Here is a 23,348-nt window from a genome sequence, read left to right as displayed (position 1 = left end):
TTTTTACAAGTTAGAAATACTTTGTTTCTGCTATTTCATAGTGTAAAAAGCTTTAAAAATAAAATAAATTCTCATACCGTAATATTTTCTCACAACTAATATTATCGCTTGAATTAGTATATGGAAATGTTAAATAAATAATTAATAAATAAAAATGAACGAAATTGAAAATATTGTATATATTATTAGTTTCTGAACAGAAAAATTGCAACACTAACAACCAAATTTGCCAAACCTTGATCAGAGTTATTTCAACTGAAGAATCGGAAAAAATAATATAAAAAAAGATAATAAATTTTAAAACCTGAATCCATTTGTGATAACAAACTTTGGCTCCCAAGAAGAAATTTCAACGAATTTAGCCACGACTATTTTTAAGGCATGAGACATGTTTTCGACTAAACTTTATTTACAAATAATTAATCTTTTTATGTAAGGTTTCGGTTGAAATGAAAAAGCCAGTGTCACGAGCGAGATTCGAACACACGACCTTCGGCTAATTACGCCGCTGCTAAACCACTTGAACCACCAACTCCCCATCTCACACTGCCTTTTTGCCATTTTTCAAATGTCGTGTGTGTCGAATTCAAGATAGCACAAGTGTTAGAGCTCGTGGAACTAGCTTTTTCATTTCAACCAAAATCTTACATAAAAAGATTAATTGAAAGAAGTAATTTGGTCAATAGACCACGAAATATAATGGATTTATTTACAAACCTATGATGCGAAAAATTAAAAAAATCGATAGGACCTTATCTACTTACCATCAAATCTGCTAATTACTACTAGATTGGCAAGCATTATTCTCAATATTCTTCAAACAAAAAAAGGATACATATTTCTCTATTCTGCGAATATCCACCTTTAACACAGCTGGTAATTGGACTTTTCCGCCCGTTCTGTAATTATTGTTCACTAGCGCGTTACAATCAATTCGGTCATAATTTTTTTTCCCAAATCGTGCCCGACGACGCTCATAAATATCTAATCGTTCTCACTTTTTCTTCGCAAAACAGAATAGTAAAAATTCTCCCGTGACTCTAATAAATAAACACACAAATCCTTAATTTCGGGGAAATATTATGGGAGCTTTTGAAGGTTCTTACCTGAGAAAAGGATCCGTTTATAAATAACTTTCCGCTAAGTAATTTGATGAAGTTCAGAGGCGATGGACTTTCTTTTGCACGAGATATGAATTGTTAATAATAATTCCGGCAAGGTCCGGCACGGTTTTGTGCTTTACAAATATAATATAAACATCCTTTATACATTCAAGATTAAAAAAAGAAAAGGGGGAAAATTCAAAAGGTACGGTTGAGATGGGAAGTTAGTGCCCGAGTGGATCGAGGTCACGATAGCTCAAGTGGTACAGCAGCGGCGTATCGAGCCGAAGATCGTGGGTTTGAATCCCGCTCGTGCCATTGACTTTTTTATCTCAACTAGAAAACCTTAATTAATTTTTAAAAAGATTTAATTATGCCAAATTTGTTTAAAATTGACTATTTTACCATATTTATCTTTTCCCTGTTTTTTTTTAAACGATTTTGATATCTTATTTTTAAAATAAATATTTATTATTTATGATCACTTAAGGCCTTCAAAATTAAATTCACAATGTTAAGTAAAGTCAGAATATAAAGAATTGTTTAATTTTTATGACTATATTGCAAATTTTCATGTTAATCCTTTTTCAGATGTTATACGTCATAATGGTGAACTATGACTTTTGTCGGTTTGGAAAAGAAATATTAGTTTATGCTCCGTGCCCCCTTAAGAAGAATAAAAGGTTTTTAACTTTTCTTTTTTTCTTTTTTATATTTATGTAAAAATTGTAATATTAAGAGAAAATTCGTGGAATCGTCGTTGGTTGGATTTGGTTTTGGCCTTCCCTCCAAATCATGAATACAAATCAGAAAGAGCATGCCGCAAGCCCCGCACTGGAAAGAAGATTATTGCCGAGACTGCCAAACGGAACGGTTGTAGAATCTATTACGGGGGTCAAGATTTGAATGAAAAGTAGAAAACTTTCTCAACGTAGGCCGATGTAGAAAAAAATTCAGTTAAGTCGGAAGAAGTATCAATTGGACTTTAAAATAATCAGGGGTCTCGCAGTTCATTATTGTCAGACGCTCCGGGCTAAATTGACCATCCCTAAGACCATTCACTGCTAATAAAATAGAATTTTCCCTACACTATAGAACCCCAGTAATAAGAAGTATATTTCTAAATTTTTACTTTTAAGATTACGTGTATTTTACAGAAAATTAATTAACAAATGCATAAATAAATGTTTCGGATTTTGTAAATTATATTTATTTAATATTTACAACTACAAATATTGGAATAAGTAAATATTTTCATATATTCATTAGATTTTGTGGTCCGATTGACCCAATAACATATTTCAGTTAATTAATCTTTATGTAAGGTATTGGTTGAGATAAAAAAGCCAGTGTCATGAGCGGGATTCGAACCCACGACCTTCGGCTAAATACGCCGCTGCTCTACCACTTGAGCTAACGTGACTTCGATTCACTCGGATACCAACTTCCCATCTGAACCGAGGAGGAGACCTCAGAACGCATTTTGTTTCTGTCAAGGTCTATGCAGGTGCAGGTCCTTGCAACTAGAATTAGAAATACCGCAAACATGGTCCTTACATAAAGGAGCTGCTGAGAAAGCAGAGTAACAATCTGAAGCTCGCCAGTCAGTTATAAAAAACAGAGGAGTACCAAAGATCTATTCAGGTCGAGGTGGCCGCCTCTTTTATCCCCATCCATATTCCTTTATGATTACAATGGGTATTCTGCTTTGCAGTTTTCGTACATTTTATTTTTTCCTGAGGGCTACGTCCCAAACCAGTGATGCCCCAAAACTGAGGCCATATTTTTCACAAAAAGACGACCAATATTCACGGAAACCATTTCCATTCACGGACACAAAATCGAGTGGCGTGAGGGGGTAAAGTACTTGGGGTTAACTGTGGACCGAAAACTTAACTAACTGGCATATAAATGATATAGTAACGAAGGATAAAATAGCTACAAAAGCTTTATTTCCGCTGATGGCCCGTGAGAGTTGAACATAAAATAATTATTTATAAAGCAATTAAACCTATCCTGCTGTATGATTGCCCAGCATGGAGCTACACGTGCAAATCGAACATCCAAAAACTGCAAGTGGTCCAAAATAAATGTCTAAAGTTTGTAACCTCACTACCTCGATACACCAGAATTGGCCTCCTCCATGAGAGTGCGGGAGTGGAGTATATTAATTCCGAAGCGTCTGTCCATGAATTTTTTTATGGGTTTCTGCTCCAGCAAGAACACTCTTGTTGGGATAAAGGAGTGTATGATGTAAACTTTCCATAGAAACATAGAAGGATTAGGAACAATATATAAATCTAGGATCTGTGTTATATTTATTGTTTCCTCTAGAGCTGTGATATATAAAGGTGGCCATTCACGATCGCTCCTAGTAGTCCAAACGGAGCGACGCCGATCCAAAAACCACTTCAATGGCAAAACTGAACTGGCGTGCCCGGCTGTGCCGAATATTCGACGTTCCAAACTCCATCGCGCCACTCCAAATATCTCCGGCGCAACGACGGCATGGCGCGTTCGTGAATGGGAAAACCTGGCGTGGAGGGTCGGGATTTTGGCGCTGGCCTGGTCGTGAATGGGAAAACCTTCGTTTTTTGGCGCAGTCTCCGTCTTTCTGTCACTGAGCAATCATCTCCGTCGTACATTCTCAAAAAGTCAAAAACGTTGATTCTTTATTGGTAATGACATCCAATCGAGATTTATTGTTGAGGTGATTCATTTGTATGAAAGTTTACCATGTTTATGAAAGTGGTGGACAATGATTGTATTACCACGATAGAAATAAAAGAAATTCGATCCTCAACCAGTTGGTCGTTTTCAAAACAAAGGATACAAATGCAATGAGAGATGCGGTATTGATAACCCCTAACAATGATCAGAAATCGTAGTAGAGAACTTAAGTTCTTTGTAGTTCATCCCTGTAGCGAGAAATCGTAATATGGTTGCCAACCTCTCATGTAGTGATGATTTCTTTCATGACTGTGTTTTGTTTACTAATCATGGGTGTAACAAGCTGGAGTAAATATAAATAAGACGTTAATCTTTTTTTATAAGGTTTTGGTTGAAATGAAAAAATAGTGTCACGAGGGGATTCGAATCCACGACATTCGGCTAAATACGCCGCTGCGCTAACCACTTGAGCTATCCTGACTTCGATAGTTCGATCCACTCGGACACCAATTCCACATCTCAACCTACAACCTTTCGAATTTTCTCTCTTTTTGCCATTTCTTGGTGTCGGAGAGGATCGAAGTCACGATAGCTCAAGTGGTAGAGCAGCGGCGTATTTAGCCGAAGGCCATGGATTCAGATCCCGCTCGTTGCACTAGCTTTTTCATTTCAACCAAAGCCTTACTAAAAAGATTAAATAATTGAAAGAAGTAATTTGGTCAATAGAACACTAAATATAATGAATAAATTGACGTTTCATCCATCCTTAAATAGTTCCTCCAATCAGCGGGTTCAAGGGAAAGATCTTTCATCAAATTGATGTGGGTATTACGGCTTCTGTTCAGGAGCCACTTCTTAAACCATTTCCTCTTCGATTTTTTGCTTTTAATATATAAATAAACAGAAGCGTAGCACAAGAGATCATCATTCATTTTGAGAAGGTAATTCACTGGTTGACGTTCGGAGCGACTGGATGTGGAGCGGTCGTGAATGCCCCTCAAATTTCAGGCACTCCAAATGGAGCTGTACGGCTTGGCGCAGTTCCATTTGGAGTGATCGTGAATGGCTACCTTAAGACAATTTGTGATAATTCAATTACCCGTGTTGCCTTGTTCTTGTTATTCTCATTTATATTGTTGTTAACACATTTTTGTTAATTCATTTGTTAATTGTTATCCTATTTGATACCTAGTGGGTTTTTTAAGAAAATTCTTCCCACTATTTTCTTGTTTGATTAATTGAAAATAGTAACAAACTAGGACTAGGTGCATTGACAGGAAAAAGTTTTAAAATAGGGATTCGAACCCACGACCTTAGGCTAAATACGCCGCTGCTCTACCACTTGAGCTATTGGGACTTCGATCCACTCGGACACCAACTTCCCATCTCAACCTACCTTTCGAATTTTCCCTCCTTTTTGCCATTTTTCAATATTCCCTTTTTTTATTCCAACCAATATCTTACATAAAGATCAATTAATTGAAAGAAGTTATTTGGTCAATCGGACCACGATATATAACGGATTGTTTCTAATGCGTCACAGCGTACGCCCCAATAAACCTTAGCTGACCGGGCCAGCATGGCATTACGTGTAATGCCTTTTCACAATTTTACTTGATATGAGATCTTCCTATCAAAAATATAAAAGTTGTAAGTATTTTTTTCGTAGTTATGATAATAACCCTCAATAAAATGCTTATGGGTTCATACCGTTGTCTGTAAAGCCGCTGAAATTCATCGTCACCCGATTTTTGTGTTGGGAATAAATTTATTTCTGAGTAAAGCCACCCTTTGTATTTGAGACTCTAATTGATGCCGTTTAATCTCTCGCTGTGTTACATCCAATTATTCCCGGCTTTTATTACAATATTGTTTTAAATGTTGAGACACAAACTCGGAACGTTTTACATATTGATCATGTACTAATTTATGTAAGTGAAAGGAGCCGGAGAAGAGAAATGAGAAACATATGTACTCTGGGACTTTGAATTACTAATCGAATCTCCCAACGAATTGAAATCCTCCCTTTTCCGTCCAGAAATCCATCCCGGCTCTGCATTAAATTCACAGATGCCGAAACGGGTCGATGCCCGTTTCTAGGTCGTTTCTGAATAATTCATCTGGAAAAATTAAATTTATATACGGACCTTCTTGGATTTCATGTTTTAACGACGCCGGCGGAGAACAAAAAAAAATCTAGAGGGAATTTTACGGTGGGAAAATTCATTTCGACCCTGCCTGTCCTGCGAACAAAAACTTGTTTAAAAATTAATTTTACTTGCTTTTGTACTCGTAGTAATGAATACGACAAAATGAGACCAGTTGGGTAATCTATTGCATAATTATATAACATCTGTAATATACTCTATAATAATATAATATCTAATTACTTATGTATATGTTATATATCAGATTAACCTGATGCTATTGCCGCATCATATCAAGGGGTACCAACCTGCCACACTCACTCACACAAAATATACAGAACGTCAACTTACTAGTGATCCCTGGTTTTCTCAAAAAAAAAAAAAATTAAACTGTTTTTGTTTTAACATTAGTTTTATTCATTTCAATTAATTAAGGCTTTGGTTGAGATAGAAAAGTCAGTGTCATGAGCAGGATTCGAACCGGCGACGTTTGGCTAAATACGACGATGCTCTACCTCTTGAGCTATCGTGACTTCGATCCACTCGGACACCAACTTCCCATCTCAACCGGTGGTAGAGCAGCGGCGTATTTAGCCGAAGTTCGTGGGTTCGAATCCCGCTCGTGACATTGACTTTTTTATCTCAACCAAAAACCTTAAATAATTGTATGTGAAACATGTTCAACAACAGCAGTACAAATCTATCGAAGTGACCAACGCTATTTACAGGGACTACATTAACTTCGCGTGAATTAATTTCTATTTTTGAAGTGAAAAAATTGCTCTTGTTGGAGTATACATAAATAGAAATTCCTCCACTTACCCGCAAAGTACATTTGAATTGAACAATACGGTCGAAATGAGAATTATAACACTTTCATTATTTTTGCCGACGTTTCGACCTTTATTCGGGTCATCTTCGGGGCGTAGAGTGTGGTGCTATTCTAGTGGTGTCATATTGGTTTTGTGTGAAAGTGTTATTCTCAACACTTTCGGGCAAAACCATTACGACACCCAACAATAGTATCACACTTTATGCCCTGAAGATGACCCGAATAAAGGTCGAAACGTCGGAAAAAACATGAAAAAGGCGTTTTTCTAACCTACATCATTCTTGACCGTTCCTCACGACTTCAACAAATTATGAACAACAGGTCACTAACAAACTCACATTTTAATCCGAGAAGACCAACAGAACTAAGCTGGGTTTTTACTAACATATCACCATCAAACACGGACATCAAACCACTGTCACACTCAAAAACAGCAAGAAACCAGAGGAAACTATCAGCTGCTACAAATCAACGGTTTTTCTTACTAAAGTGTAGACAAAATAAGGTATTTCCTCCTCACATAAACAATACTTTGACTTCACAAACGCCGCACTAATGCAACCAAACACCGAATAACAACACTATCACATAAAACCAATGTGACACCACAAGAATGGCACCACACTTTATGCCCTGAACATGGCCCGAATAAAGGTCGAAACTTCGGCAAAAAAATGATAAATGTGTTGTTTATCTAAACTATCTCATTCTTGACCGCTCCTCATGACTTCAACAAATTATGAACAACAGGTCACTAAGAAACATATTTTTGCCCGAGAGGACCAACAGAACTAACATGGGTTATAACTAACATATCATCACCGAACATGGACATCAAACCACTGCCACACTCAAAAACATGGCAAGAAACCAGAGGAAACTAGAAATTGCTACAAATAAACGGATTTTCTTACTAAAGTATAGACAAAAGAAGGTATTTCCTACTCACATAAACAATACTTTGACTTCACAAACGCCAAACACCAACATCATAACACTATCACATAAAACCAATGTAACACCGAGAGACTAGCACCACATTTTATGCCCTGAAGATGACCCGAATAAAAGTCGAAACGTCGGTAAAATATGAAAAAAGTGTTTTTCTAAACTACCTCATTCTCACTCCTCAAGACTTCAACAAAATATGAACAAAATATGAACAGGTCACTAAAGAAACACACATTTCTACCCCACGTCAAACATGGACATCAAACTACTGTCACACTCAAAAACATAGCAAGAAACCAGAAGAAACTATCAGCTGCTACAAATCAACGGATTTTCTTACTAAAATGTAGACAAAATAAAGTATTCCTACTCACATAAAAAATACTTTAACTTCACAAACGCCGCACTAATACAACCAAACACCGACATCACTACACTATCCCATTAAACCAATGTGACACCACAAGAATAGCTTCACACTTTATGCCCTGAAGATGGCCCGAATAAAGGTCGAAACTTCGGCAAAAAAATGATAAAGGTGTTGTTTATCTAAACTACCTCATTCTTGACCGCTCCTCACAATTTCAATAAATTACTTTCATTGTTTTCCAACTTCTTACCTAATTTGCCCAATAAGCTAAACCGTATTACCGGAATTAATTTTTCTAACCAGCGACGAGTGGTCCCTTTACTTTTTTTATTTTTTGGTCAGGTCACGGACGATAAGAATTTTGAGGTCGTTAACATGGTAATATGTTTAATTAGTTGACAACTATTAAAGATTTTAAGTAATTTTTTAAAGTTTGTATTTTGTATTTATAAAAAAGCAGTGGTTTTAATTAAAACGAGGGTTTTGATACTGTTTGATTTTTATGTTCGGTCGATTGCCAAATTGAAAAATAAAAAGAAGAGCCAAGATGTTAGTTTCGTGAGAACCGTTCAGGTCGCATCGACCGTCGATGTTCACATCATCCATCATCAAGTTTTTTCTCACCCTTCCAACTTTTTAAAAGCGAAGCCGTCAGTTTATGAACACCTTCAAAAATAGTCTGAATTTTACTCCGACCAAGAATTTAGATGGATTGATTTCAAACGAGACTTGGACTAAGAAACCGCTAATTTCCCAGTGTAAAAAAGCAATTTTCAGTTAAGTCCCCGGGTGAGAAATAGCTTCCGTTGGCAAATGTAGGTCGCGGAAGGGCCGAGTAGGACGATTTGAGGTGTTAGGTCAGTGAAGGATGGGTCGGAGATAAGGTGGCCACCTCCTGATTAGCGACCTCCCACGACGCCTATGCACCCATTTGTCCCACTGGAATTGTTTAGCCATCAATCTGACCTATCTCCTCCAGGCCACTCGGGGGTAGATTGATTTATTTAAGAAATATTGTCTTATTGGAGAGGGCCTACGGACGAAAAATGATCCGCCTTTTGTCAATTTTACCCCTTTGGTGTGAAAGGCGAAATGATGAAAAATTACAAGGGCGTATATCGAATATTTATAGCCGGGATTCACACCGCCAACTCTCGGATGCGATCAGCATTTACACTGACGATCCGTCTGTAAATAAACGTATTAATTTAAAAGGTTAAAGTAAATGAACAGAGATCGTTAAATATTAACTAAAATGGCGTCGCGTTAAAACTGTTTCGTTAACGATAAAACGTTCAATTAAATTGATTAAACATAATTTAATTAGAATAACTCAAACGAATAAATTTTATATTTTAATGAAAAGCTCCAATCAAGTTGAACCTGAGTGAGTTAAAAACCAGCACAAAAATTAGCTCAATTGACAATCGTCTTTTTTGAACTGAATTTTATTTCACACTCTGAAGACTCAACTAAACTTTATAATTTTTAAGATTTACGGAGAAAAGAGAATTTTTATTTATTTTTTTACGTAGGTATTTTAACTATGAGGTTATTTGAATTCTCGGGGTGTCGGTGTTTTTAAAAAAAAGCCTATTAGTATGTCTGGTTTGAATACAGGATTCGAACCCGGGACCTTTACCGTCAGGGTTGAACGCCTAACCCGTGGCCTCCAAAAGATTATTTAAAAGAAATGAGAGACAAAAATCAACACCAGTAAGCAATTATTACAGCTGTTAATTAAGGTTATTAGTTGAGATAAAAAAGTAAATGGCCCGAGCGGGATTCGAACCCACGATCTTCGGCTACATACGCCGCTGCTCTACCACTTGAGCTATCGTGACCTCGACCCACTTGAAAAATGGCAAAAAGGAGGGAAAATTCAAAAAGTGCGGTTGAGATGGGAAGTTGGTGTCCGAGTGGATCGAGGTCACGATAGCTCAAGTGGTTGAGCAGCGGCGTATCTACCCGAAGATCGTGGGTTCGAATCCCGCTCGTGCCATTTACTTTTTTATCTTAACTAAAAACCTTAATTAATTGTAATATACTAATTGGTCAAGCGGACCACGAAATTAGTGAATTTAATTATTAAAGCATTAACATGTAAAAAATTACATCAAAATTAGACATGGAATGCTTCCTAAATTGTCAAAACCTGGGAATATAACAACCTGATTTGGCTACCAGTACAGAAAGGAATTTTGGGTAACGACAAGGCATACACACTGGCCTCAGGAGGATCTGCAAAACCACGTATACGCCCTGAACCTAAAAGTGGATAAACTCTAGGAACGCAAGGCTCAGTAAATTTATGCTAAAACAACCCTCGCCAAGGTAGGCCAACTCACTGCTACAGTTAAAGAGAACCAAACTCCAAGAGGTCATACGATTGTTTACCAATTTTTTAATTTTTGATAGCAAGTTTATCTGGAAGAAACAGGTCGACTATATTAGCCAAAAAGCATTGCAACTCATCGATATGCTTGCACGTTCGGCAAAGGATCCGAGGCACTTTAAATCATCTATTCTGGATCCATACTACCATTATTGAAGTACGCAGCACTAGTCTGGATTAAAGCTATAGACAATAAGAAAAAACTTGAAGATGTACAAAGAAAAATCGCTCTACGAATAGTCAAAGGATATAGCACAATTTCGTATGAAGCAGATTGCATGATGGCAGGGGTAGCCCCGATTGAACTTAAACTGGGGAACTAACCGATTTCTACTTCACCATAAAAACATCATCCAATAAAAAAGCCCTCCCTGCACTTATCTTGGAACCCACACTGAATGAAAATGAATGGTCCCATCCGGCTTGTAGAACTCAAGAACTAACAGAGTCAGTATCGTGGCAAGACAAAATCGAAATATACACCGATGGTAGCAAAATGAATAACGAGGATGGAGCAGCCTTTCCTAGTATTTTTATTTCTTTGGCCCATTGTTCAATCGCTATGATTTCAGACTGGAAACCTGTAGCGTACTTGCCTAGGTTTACCGTCAGTTCGGTCTTGGGGTTCATCCCAAAGACCCCAGCTCCCGTACCTTGTCGGTTTTGGAGCCGTCAGTATACCAGTAGGACTTTGCTTTTAGTGGTGTTCCCTTGGCCCATTCTTCCCGGTCTGGTATCAGTACTTCGTACTTCTTGGTGAAGTTGTACTTTGGCATCAGTTGACATAACTAGCATCTGCCTATATCTCCTTCCTCAGTTTCCATTGTTTATTCACATAGCCTATCCTAGCAGATGGTTGTTATGATTCTGTGGGCTGCTGTTCTGGCTTCTCCTTGGATTAAAATGTGAAGTGGTGGGAGGTTTAAAAAAAGCTCCAGGGCCGCAGTTGGCGTTGTGCTCATGGAACCCTGAACACACTAGCTTTAATTATCGAAAACTGAGATGTAGTCTGAAAAGTGAATGTAATCAAATGCTCAGTCTAACGCTTATCTGACAAATAAATTCGGTTAGACGACTTATCCAATAGATTCAAAACTGTAAAACTTTTGTTTCCAATGATGTATGCCATTTTTTTCCAGAACCGGTATAAACAAGACGACGTGCCTCGGTGTGAACGGCTCAGTCTGCGCAGAAGGGGCCATCTACGAGTTCCGCTACTCCTTTCCGGTCACGGTCTTCTTCTGCATCGCTTACACGTCCGTCTTCGTCATAGGCGTTACCGGGAACGTCTTCGTCGTCAGCGTTGTCTACCGGAGCCCCAGAATGCGCTCTCCGACCAACCTCTTCATCGCGAATCTAGCCTGCGCGGATCTCCTGGTCAACGTCATCTGTCTGCCCTTCACACTAGTCAGCAACGTCATGACAGGTACGAATCGTTTAAATACAATCGAGTTATACCATTTCAAATTATTTGTGTTGTTAATTCTGTAATTTCACATAGACCAGTTGGTTAAAGTTAAAAAGTAGCAATTTTATGAAAACTAAAGAAATCAAATTGTCAGTTTTTTGTTAGCAAGGTTCGCTTCCTGTTTTAATAGATTAACCAGGATAAGTGTTTATTTATTCCCTCATTTTCAAGTATTTCATTTAATACTATCTTTATAAAATTGTTGTTCAGTCTGGATGAGCGCCCAAACCACAGTGTTGAAATCGTCCGTTCTGAAAGATCTAGGGGATGAAATTACAGGGAAAATCGTAACAATTGAAGAAACATAATAAATTTATTAATTACCTTGAGTAATATTTGAAAGTCATCTTTTAAAAAGAAAAGGGATTCGTTTTGTCGATAATTTCTCACGATGAATTTCAACTATCGTCCATTTTACGTTATAATTCCATCCCTCGCACCATCCGGATTTCATCATTTCAGAAAGAAGTCCTTGACATGGGCCGAATTTCGTTAACAGTTTACACATCAAAGGGGAATCAGAAAGGTGTGCATGAATATTCAAACAGCCTAATAAAAGAGGACGTCTCACGACCAAGGGAATAATACATCATAAGGGTTAAGGTAAATAAAATGTCCGTTGAATCTTTAGCTTTGCTCCGCCAAACGTAAAAAGTCTCTTATTTTTTTTCTCGTCCCCTTCTATTTATCTCTATCTGTTTTTGTTAAAGGAGGTGTCACTGTTCGTATATGCCTATCGCCCTTTATTCCCTCCCGGGGGATATTTCCTTGAACGTCGTATGATCTGGTATCACGGGTATCGTATGATTCACGGGATCGATCAGATTTTCATACACTCGTGGTAATTGTGATAAATACTATCAATGTGCCTTAAGTTAATCTTTAATTAAATATTTATGTTTAGTGGTCTACTTAACCAACTTATTTATTTCAATTAATTAATCTTTATATAAGATACTGATTGAAATAAAAAAGCGAATAAAACGAGCGGTATTCGAACCTTAGGATCAATATTCTAACAACTTCGGTTCACTCGGACACGAAAGAAATAAGGGCAAATTCGAAAGGTTAGGTTGAGATGAGAGGTTGGTGTCCGAGTGGATCGAAGCTCAGGTGGTTAGAGCAGCGGCGTATTGAGCCGAAGGTCGTGGGTTCGAATCCCGCTGGTGACACTGACTTTTTTATTTCAACTAGTGCCTTACATAAAGATTAATTAATTGAAATCATTCTCAATGTTGAGAACTGAACATGAATGTTGAGGTCGTCATGGATTCGGTTTAGAAACTTAGTAAGAATCTTTTATTTGTCTGACAAGCCGCAAAATTCTACTTCCTATGCCCAAAGTAGTCTTAAGACTTGTATCAAGTTAGTTGAGTTTTAACTGTCAAAACAGATTTCTATGAGGAAAACTTCATAGTAGTTCATGTCTTCTAGGAAAATTACTCGACTGCTGCCTAGACATGTCCTAAGTATCTGACTTGAGTGCTCGTCGATAGCTCCTTGTTGATGTACAGTAGACGGCAAAATTTTTTAAATGCAAATGTTCACTGTGTACTCAGTCGTGACCTACATATTTTACACCAGTTTTTTATAAACTCGAGGTGTTCTTGATGTTGGGCGTTGCTTAAATATGATTTAGGTTAGAAACCGTATACTACGAAGTGAGGATTTACGCTCCTCTGGCACTGCAGACAGGCTTATTGTACTCTTTCAGGTAAGAAGACAAAATCGCTTTATTATCCGAGTAGGTAGTAATGATGGAGTTGGAATATAGCGGAGTTAGCATTATAAATGATACGCAGGTTAGGACTAAGACAACCTTGTGGGACCGCCTTGCATTAGTATATCTGACTAGAGGTCTGCACCTGATTCAGCTATTTCAGGATAAAGTAAGAAGGAGTGATGGGATTCTTTTAAGTTTAAGGAGAATGACCAACTTTTTTTTAACCGAGTTTAAAAGTTAGTGTCACGTGCCGGATTCGAACCCATGACCTTCGGCTCCATACGCCGCAGCTCTAACCACTTGGGTTATCCTTCGATTCACTCAGGCACGAAAGAAAAAATGGAAAAAGAGGTAAAATTCAAAGGAGGATCGAAGTCACGATAGCTGAAGTCAGAGCAGCGGCGTATTGACCCGAAGTCGTGGGTTCGAATCCCGCTCGTGACACTAACTTTTTCATCTTTACCTTACATAAAAATAATAATTAATTAAATTAGAGATACACTAATATGCATTCCTTGGAATTAACAGTTGAACTACTCATAGCTCTTGAACTCCACTGCCCATCAAAAATCGACCCCATAGTTTTTGTACGAAAAAATTGCCAACTTTAGAAAAGCATGTTTTCTCAGATTTTTAATTAACACCCCTGCACTAGATCTCGTTTTTTGCCAATTTTACGCTGAATAAGATGTTTTCTTTTTAAATGTTTTCCTAGTTTCAGTCATTCATCAGTAAATTCAAAAATCGGACATATGTTAATTTTTGTACTTTTTACGAAAACTTCAAAATGAGCTGTGGAGCCGGGAAATCGTCCTGGAGCGGCGCCCTTCAGCAATCGATAGTAAATTTGAATAAGCTTCCAATTGGTCACCTTCCACTTTGCCAGACTTCGATACCGTTTTCGAGTTATTCGCAAATTTTCGATAAAAAAACGTGTTTTTTAAGTGGTCATGGAAAAAAAGGATCACTCTCTGTCACGATTTTGTCATATATGAACCTATTGTTTCAATACGTACTGGTGTGACGTAGGTTTTAGAAAAACATTTTCTTTATCGTGCAAACGTTTCGTTTTTATTGAGATCATCTTCAGGGCCTGGGATTTATAAACATTGTTTAAATTTTACAAATATATCTAGGATGTAAAATGAATGGGAAAAATGAATTTACACAATGCTAAAAAATTCCATATAAAAAAATAAATTTATAAAACACAAGAAAATTTTAGTAAAAAAAGAATGAATTTATACAACGATAGAAAATATGAGATTCAAAAAAATGAATTCATACAATGCTAGAAAATTTTAGATTTAAAAAAAGAATGAATTTATAGAATGCTAGAAAATTTGAGATTAAAAATATGCATAATGCTAGAAAATTTGAGATTTAAAAAAGAAGGAATTTAAACAATGCTAGAAAATTTTAGATAAAAAATACAAAAAATATAATCTAAAATTTTCTAACATGAGCTACAATGTTTATAAATCCCAGACTCTGAAGATGATTTGAAAAAAGATCGAAACGTTGTCATGATAAAGCAAATGTTTTTCTAAAACCTACGTCACACCGGACCGCACCTCACGACCACCAAATAATCATTGGCTAACGGTCACTAAACACCACACATAAAATAAAACAATTAGAACGATGATCATTGGGAAGCTGTTGAATTGAGGTGTTTCGTCCAACGTCCACAAATTTGGATGGTATACTGTGAACCAAACGATTCGAGAACAGTTCCATTGAATTCAGCGTATAGAAAAATATGTCCGTGGTGATTGTTGAACCAAAATATGTCAAAATATGCCAAAAATATGACAAAATATGTCTGTTCTATTTTTTAATTTTCGACCACTATTTTACACCACCCAAACATTGGGTAAGATATTTTAATCCGTTAAATAGGCAAATAATTCTTTTGAATCAATTATAGCATAAAAAAGCATTATACTGATAATGTTTTTTTATATTTTTTATTTATTTTATGCAATTTTACTTAAAACATTGCAGAATTGTTTGGAAAATTCTGTTTTTTCATGTTATCCAAATCCACAGGCACCCTTTAAAAATAAACAAAACTAATCCCTCCCAAAAAAATCCTGGTTAATAGAGTTTATTTTGGACTGTTTGCTGTGGTCCAATCGATTTGAAAAAAGTTCATTACATTCAGCACACCAAAAAACCTAAATGTAAAAAATTCGGGTAGCTTACCTCAAATAGCTCGGGTGTAACTGAATTTTTTCCCGCTTTTTTGGCGTTTTGGCCTCACTGTACGCCGGTCCAGGACGATTTCCTGGCTCCAAAGCTCAATTTGAAGTTTTCGTAAAAAGTGCAAAAATTAACATGTTCCCGGATTTTTGAATTCACTGATGAATGACTGGAGCTAGAAAACATTTTACAAAAGCCATCTTCTTCTGCGTAAAATAGTCTAAAAAATGAGACCTAAGTTGCAGATCTGTGTCTTAAAAGGCTGAAGAAATATGCGTTTTCAAAGTTAGCCATTTTTTCGTGCCAAAACGAACTTGGGTAAATTTAAAGAAAGAAACACTGAAAAGAGCGTTACATTTTTTCTAAGAAACACCTTCTAGAATTTAATTTTTGGAAACTTTTGTCGTATGAGTAGTGAATTACCCTGTGTAAGTGAAGCATAAACGAAATATCGAGTTTTACGCGGAATGCGAAAAATTTGTCCGGAATCCTGTGTCTGCTTGTTTTCGCTGGTTGATCACACCACTAAACACCACCATTCTCTTCTTGTAATTTCTTTACTAATTGACGTTACAAAAATAGACGCTTGAAAAGTGCAACTTAATAAATTAACTCCATTATATTTAGTGGTGTATTGACTAAATTACCAAGGTTTTTTCAACCAAGGTTTTGGTTGAAATGAAAAAGTTAGTGTCACGAGCGGGATTCGAACTCACGACCTTCGGCTCAATACGCCACTGCTCTAACAACTTGAACTATCGTGACTGTCACAAGTATGTGAATGAATGAATGAATGAATAATAGTATTTATTTACATGGAATACAACAAACTCAAAATATGTTACAAAATACTTTACGGCATGGACAACAGTCCGTCAGCTGGAGTTGATGTGAGCAAACACAGAATAATAATAATAATAATAATAAAAATACATGAAATAATTAAATTAAATTAGTCTATGAACATACTATAAAATACTGAGATTAAATTAAACAAACTTACAAAAATTAAATAAATTAATAAATCAAAAATAAAGCAATACTAGAGCCGAAAATCGAAGAAATAGTAATAATAAAAGCTAACAAAATAAAGAGATATTGTAAAACATTAATAATTAAAGTGTTGGACTAGCTCGAATCTGTAAGTCCAAGCATGGCGAGCAAATCTGATGAGAGGACGACACAGACGGCCATCATTTAACATTGCTATGAGTGCGGGTCTGGTCAGCCTCGCCAGACCAACGTGCAGGTCGCGAATCTCTGCCAGAATCAAACATTCGGCGACAAAATGAAATGTGTTTTCCACCGCTCTGGAATTACATAGTGGGCACAATTCAACTACTTTTTCCATCAATGGAGTGTAATTTAAGAATAGCAATCGCACCTCAATTTAAATAGCCAGCGGAGCTCTCTAAACGATAGACCACACGACCGGTCCACAATCAGGCTGCAAATGCCCGCACAATGATCAAGTTCCGGATATAATGTAAAACGGGACGGGACTACAGCTTTTTTCTGAAGCTCCTCATGGTGTGCAGATTTCATTTTACTCAATAAGGTGGCCAATTGGCCACTCCATAATGACATGTCTTCCACAGTCAATTCACAATCATATCTCTGAGCCAGATCAATCCAATTCCTAAACCAGAAAGTTTTGGCTTTTATTATTTCCAAGGCAGAGATTCTTGGCAATCTATGAGGAGGTAACCTCAACATCCTTAGGCAGTAATCAAAGTGTAACTTCAAGGTGAACACTTCAAGTAGATCTACCTCCGTTTCGAGATAAACCATATGGTTTGGAGCTACCGATGGAATACCAAATAATTTTTTAATGAAAAAACGCTGGAATTTCTCAATAACTTCGAATCGTTGCGCACCCCAAGCCTGAGCTCCATAACAGACTACGGAAAGACAAACAGACTTAAAGAGACCGAACTTAAATGGAAGAGGCACTAGTTCCTGGGAAAGGAAAGCAGGCCAAACTCTATTAATAGCACGTTTAGCTACGGAGACCCTATCGAGAAGATGCGTGTTCATTGATAATCTCGGAGTTAAGGACACACCCAAATACTTATACTGAGATACCGTCTCTATTGGTTTCCCATTAAAAAACCACTTTTCATTGGATGCAAGCCGACCGCCCGAACGAAAAACTAGACATTTGGTTTTATTTAAATTAACAGAAAGATTCCATAGGTCACAATAAGCCACCAGTTTGTCAATATTTTTTTGGAGCGTTAGAGGATTTGTAGACAGGAAAACCACATCGTCTGCGTACATTAGTATACTGACTGACACGTCACCAATGCGAACGCCACCATCAAGTACAGAGGGAAGGTCATCTAGAAAGAGAGAGAACAAGAGAGGACTTAGCAAACAACCCTGCTTGACACCTGAATCCACCCGAAAAAACTCCGAGACTCCATTGCGCCCATGCACCGCTGATAAGCAGTTGGAGTATAACGATTTTAAAATATTTATAAATTTGGTAGAGGCACCTAAATTACAAAGTTTGAAGTAGAGGGCTCTCCGGTCAACACTGTCAAAAGCGGCTTTAAAATCCACAAATAGGCAATATAACTTTTGACCTCTTTTTAAAAATCTCAGATTGATAATGTTCATTAAGGTATATAAATTATCAATGGTGGAATATCCGCGTCTAAAGCCTGACTGAAATTCAATCACAAGTATGTGAGTAGCTCAAGTGGTTAGACCAGCGGCGTTTTAAGCCGAAGGTCGTGGGTTCGAATCCCGCTCGTGGCAGTAACGTTTTCATTAATAAATTAACGTTTTATAACGTAATTCGTACCGGATGGAGTGGGCAGCTTGTGCAAGGATTATCATGCATATCACAGTGTGCCGGTATTGATGATGCCGTGTTGGTCTACTTATCGACTCAGTCATCTCTTTTTCCGAAATGGGATTCCGCTCAGAGACAAGACAAAATCTGCGATGGGATTGTCTTACCTTTCGCCTTTTCCCTAAACTCGACGTATTTCATTTTCCTCGGGTTTTCTCTCCTGTGGGAAAAATGTATACGTTGAAGTTCGGCTCGGAAATGTCTTTCCTCTGGGCCACCAGTTCTACTCGAGAGCCCCTCCAAACACTCAAAACGGCATCAAACATTCAAGGGTAAACTATCTTCAAAGATCACGATGGATCGCCGGAGGAGAAGCGGCCTTTGTTCCCTGGATCCTCATTAGAAATTTATACCGCATTTGTCATTGTTATTAATGAAAAAGAGCTTAAGAAAATACCGAGAATTGCAGAAGCGTTTTTTTAAGTTTTGGTACAATATAAAATTTATTGAAGTAAGTCAAGGATGTGTACTCAAAATAATTAAGACAGTCGTAAACCCTACTCCTCCTACTTAAATCATTAGAACAAAAGAACAACACGGTTAAGAAGATCAGCGACCATCAAAATTACCAACAAGTTTATTACAATTTCATTAAAATAGGCTAAATTAAAATTTTATCATTGGGCAAGATGATAGACTAAAGTGATCATAGTCCATTCTAAGCTGTTTCCTTCACTTTGTCCGATCAATCCCAATAATTAATGTAATATATATATTAGACTTCGTGGTCCGATTGACCAAATAAATTCTTTTCAATTAATTAAACTATAATTAAGGTTTGGGTTGAGATAAAAAGTCAGTGTCACGAGCGGGATTCGAACCCACGACCTTCGGCGAAAGACGCCGCTGCTCTACCACTTGAACTATCATGACTTCGATCTACTCAGACACCAACTTCCCTTCTCAACCCTTTAATCTTTAGATTAATTGATTTTTGAAAAATTGCAAAAACGAGGGAAAATTCAAAAGGATGTAGGTTGAGATAGGGAGTTGGATCGGATGGGAATCCGAGTGGATCGAAGACACGTAGCTCAAGTGGTCGAGCAGTGGCGTATTTAGCCGAAGGTCGTGGGTTCGAATCCCGCTCGTGACACTGACTTTTTATCTCAACCAAAATCTTAATTAAAGATTCACGAAAAGAATTTATTTGGTCAATCGGACCACGAAACTTAATAGATGTAATGAGCAAAATGAATTATACTTCACTAAAGTTCTCCGTGGCCATTTCATTTGTCGCCGAGAATCAAATAGATTACACGACATTTGAAAAATGGCAAAAATGAGGGAAAATTTGAAGGTGGGTTGAGATGGGAAGTTGATATCCGAATGGACCAGCATTGCACCTTCAATAATCGCAGAGCATAGACATGGGACTTTGAATGCAAACTTTTTGAATCTCGAAGTGTGAAAAACATTCAGTTTTTTCTCAACCTTCTTGAGAGGTTCGCTCACAAACAAAACAAACTCTACTGTCTGCCCACTTTAAAAAATTCAGTAATTTCATAAAATCTATAAATTTATATATTTTGTTTGAATTGGTCTATTGCTGAACGAAAACAATTATTCAGATATTTTTAATTTTATGTAAAGTGTGGTTGAGATAGAAATATTAGTGTCATTCGTTTTCAATTGTCAACTCCCTTATATCTTCTCCCAACCAATTGTGAATGTTATGATTTTCAATTATTATTTGGGGATCGTGAGGTTTGGTCTTGCGTGATGTAGGTTTAGAAAAACATTTTCTTTATTGTTCAATTAATTAAGGTTTTTAGTTTAGATAAAAAATTCAGTTTCACGAGCGGGATTCGAACCCAAGATCTTCGGTTAGATACGCCGCTGCTCTACCACTTGAGCTATCGTGACTTCGATCCACTCAGACACTAACTTCCAATCTCAAACTTACCTTTTGAATTTTCCCTCCTTTTTGCTATTTTTCAAAGTCAAAAGGTGGGGTTGAGATGGGAAGTTGATGTCCGAATGGAAGTCAAGATAGCTCAAGTGGTAGAGCAGCGGCGTATTTAGCCGAAGGTCGTGGGTTCGAATCCCGCTCGTGACACTGACTTATTTATCTGAACCAGTACCTTACTTAAAGATTAATTAAATGAATTTATTTGGTCTCAAATGCTAATCTCCACAACGACCTTCAAATTCCTTATATCCAAAAATTTATTCCCCAAAAATTTACCAAGTTTCACAAAAAACTCTCCCACCATCCAAATAGTCTTGCCCAAGCCCTATCTGACAGAACCCATCCCTACAACACTATAAGGCGTCTTAAGAGGAAATAGTCCCGCGACCTCCTTTCAAAAAAAAAAAAAAAAAAAAAAAAAAAAAAGTAGTATAGAGTAGTATAGGGAGGATAACATTGATTATCTTCTCCCCTCAATGGAAATAGTTGTACATAAGTTCATGTATCCGCAAATTACATATTGTAAATAATAATTACAGATTGTAATAAAAAAAAATTAAATCAGAATCAGAATTTATTTGGTCAATCGGAACACGAATCTTAATCAACCTATTTCAAATTGTAAGTGCAACAGACCAATATTATTGGATTAAACCATGCATAAATTAACATAAGTCTGATAAAAGGAATATACGTTTATTATTTCTCAGGCTAAGGATAAATTTGGAGTAATTGAACAAAAAACTAGTTGACATAAACTTCTCCGATACGGAATAATATATCCTCGACAAAGGATGAGCCTTAAAGGTCAAAGAGGGCTGTAAAATAGATCCGCGCTAGGACATTTACTGCTGGAGAGAGATTTGCCCCCCTCATCAGAGATTAATTACCTGGATCGGATTTTATTTTTGGCCCAAATATTGATGATCAAGGGTCGAGAACTTTACGTAAACCGTTCATAAAACTTGACAATTTAATTATTGCCAAACTACTGAAAATTGTTACTTTGTAATGAAACCGTTCAGGCGTAGGTTCGTCTGATGTCCTATTTCATGGATCTTTCCTCGGAATGGATAGCCTCCGTGTGGGGAAGTTATAAAGGGAGTTGGGTAAGCCATGTCTGCGTGTGAGAGAGAGAGAGAGAAATAGAGAGAGAGTGAGAGAGAGAGAGAGAAATAGAGAGAGAGTGAGAGAGAGAGAGAGAGAGAGAGAGTGAGAGGAGTTTGGCCAAGTCTGAAATCCATTAGTTTGTTTGATGATAAAGGAAGGAAGTTGAAAAGCAGCTCTAAGGTTTCACCGAGTATAATTCACTTTATTTAAAACATATTAGACGATATTTTAAACGGTTAAACAAGCAAATAATTCTTTTGAATTAATTGTAACTTTGTAACAAAAAACCATTATGCTGACAATGTTTGTTATATTTTTTATTTATTTTATGCAAGTTTCTTTAAACATTGGAAACGTCAATTTTTTCACGTTATCCATATCCACAGACACCCTTTAAAAATAAACAAAATCCCCCCTCCGAAAAAAAAGAAAAACCGTCCTGGTCAACAGAGTTTATTATGGAGAGAATCAATGATGACAATTTCGGTCACCTTTTTTTTCACCTGGCTTATGCTCCGTCGGGAGTCAGTGCTCATTTATCGCACTTTGGGGTTATAAAGTTGGGACAAAAGCCGGCCACGAAATAATGAGGAATCAATGCTATTGCGGATTCAAGAATGGGCCCGTTTCTCCCTCCTCCTGAAAGAGGAAACTCCTGTCAAAGTTGTATCCTGGAAATTTTTGGTAATGATCAGACCCGGCGTGGTTTTCCTTTAATGAACTTATATCCCTCAAGGCAGGGCTGAGCCACAGAATAACAAATTAAATAATGTATCGGTTTTGAAATATTTGTATTTCCTTTTCGACCAATTGCGATATACCACGAGGATTCTTCTCAACCGTTAAACAAATATTTTGACTTTTATCACTTTTATCCTCCAAAAAACAACGACAAAAAGTTTCCATCCGGTTAGTTTTTCCATTTGGCCGAAATTTAGAAAATATTGAATGAATTGGAGATAATTTTCTTGAATGAATTAGAGATAATTTTCTGATATAATTAAGGATTTAAGGAATACGGTACTATGTGCACAGTTAGTGTATGGATTTGTAGTGGTATGATTATTATTTATTTTGAACATTATTTTTTAGTGTGCGGTATTTAGTGACCATTAATTAATGATTATTTGGAGATCGTGAGATGCGGTCTGGTGTGATGTATGTTAAAGACAAAATTAATATATAAATATAATTCCTCATAGAAAAATGAATTTCTATGCCTTCAAAATCCAACGTATATAAACATAAAACATTAATATCTCACGGCACTCTTAACATGACACACATTAATGACACATCTTAGCAGAAAACAAACTCTTTGAGTGAGTACAAATACTTTGATTACGTCTAAAATTGTATAATTTGTATTATGTATATTTGTGTATTTGTATAATGTTTATAAATCCCAGACTCAGAAGATGATTTCAATAAAGCTCGAAACGTTGGCACGATAAAGAAAATGTTTTCTATAATCTACGTCAAACCAGACCGCATCTCACGATTTCCAAATAATCCTTATTTTTTAGGCAAATAGTATCAGCCAATTAGGTTTTTAATATAATATAAATTTAGAACGATCAAAGCAAGTTTGGCTAGGTGGGTTGA

At 36.8% G+C, this 23,348-nt stretch overlaps 1 protein-coding gene across 1 annotated transcript in view; it reads left to right on the top strand.

Moving 5' to 3' along the window:
- Positions 1–23,348, top strand: part of LOC106672086 (neuropeptide SIFamide receptor-like) — a 76,094-nt gene that overhangs the window by 9,495 nt on the left and 43,251 nt on the right. Inside the window, exon 2 of the mRNA XM_024225235.1 lies at positions 11,608–11,894. Within this exon, the coding sequence (XP_024081003.1) occupies positions 11,608–11,894 (287 nt within the window). The remainder of the gene's footprint in view (positions 1–11,607; positions 11,895–23,348) is intronic.

The sequence above is a fragment of the Cimex lectularius genome, unplaced genomic scaffold (assembly GCF_000648675.2).
Source record: "Cimex lectularius strain Harlan isolate CLEC.00 unplaced genomic scaffold, Clec_2.1 scaffold93, whole genome shotgun sequence".
In the NCBI taxonomy this organism is placed as follows: Eukaryota; Metazoa; Arthropoda; class Insecta; order Hemiptera; family Cimicidae; genus Cimex; species Cimex lectularius.
The sequence above is the reverse complement of the archived record's forward strand: the minus strand, read 5'-3'. Positions and strand labels throughout refer to the sequence as shown.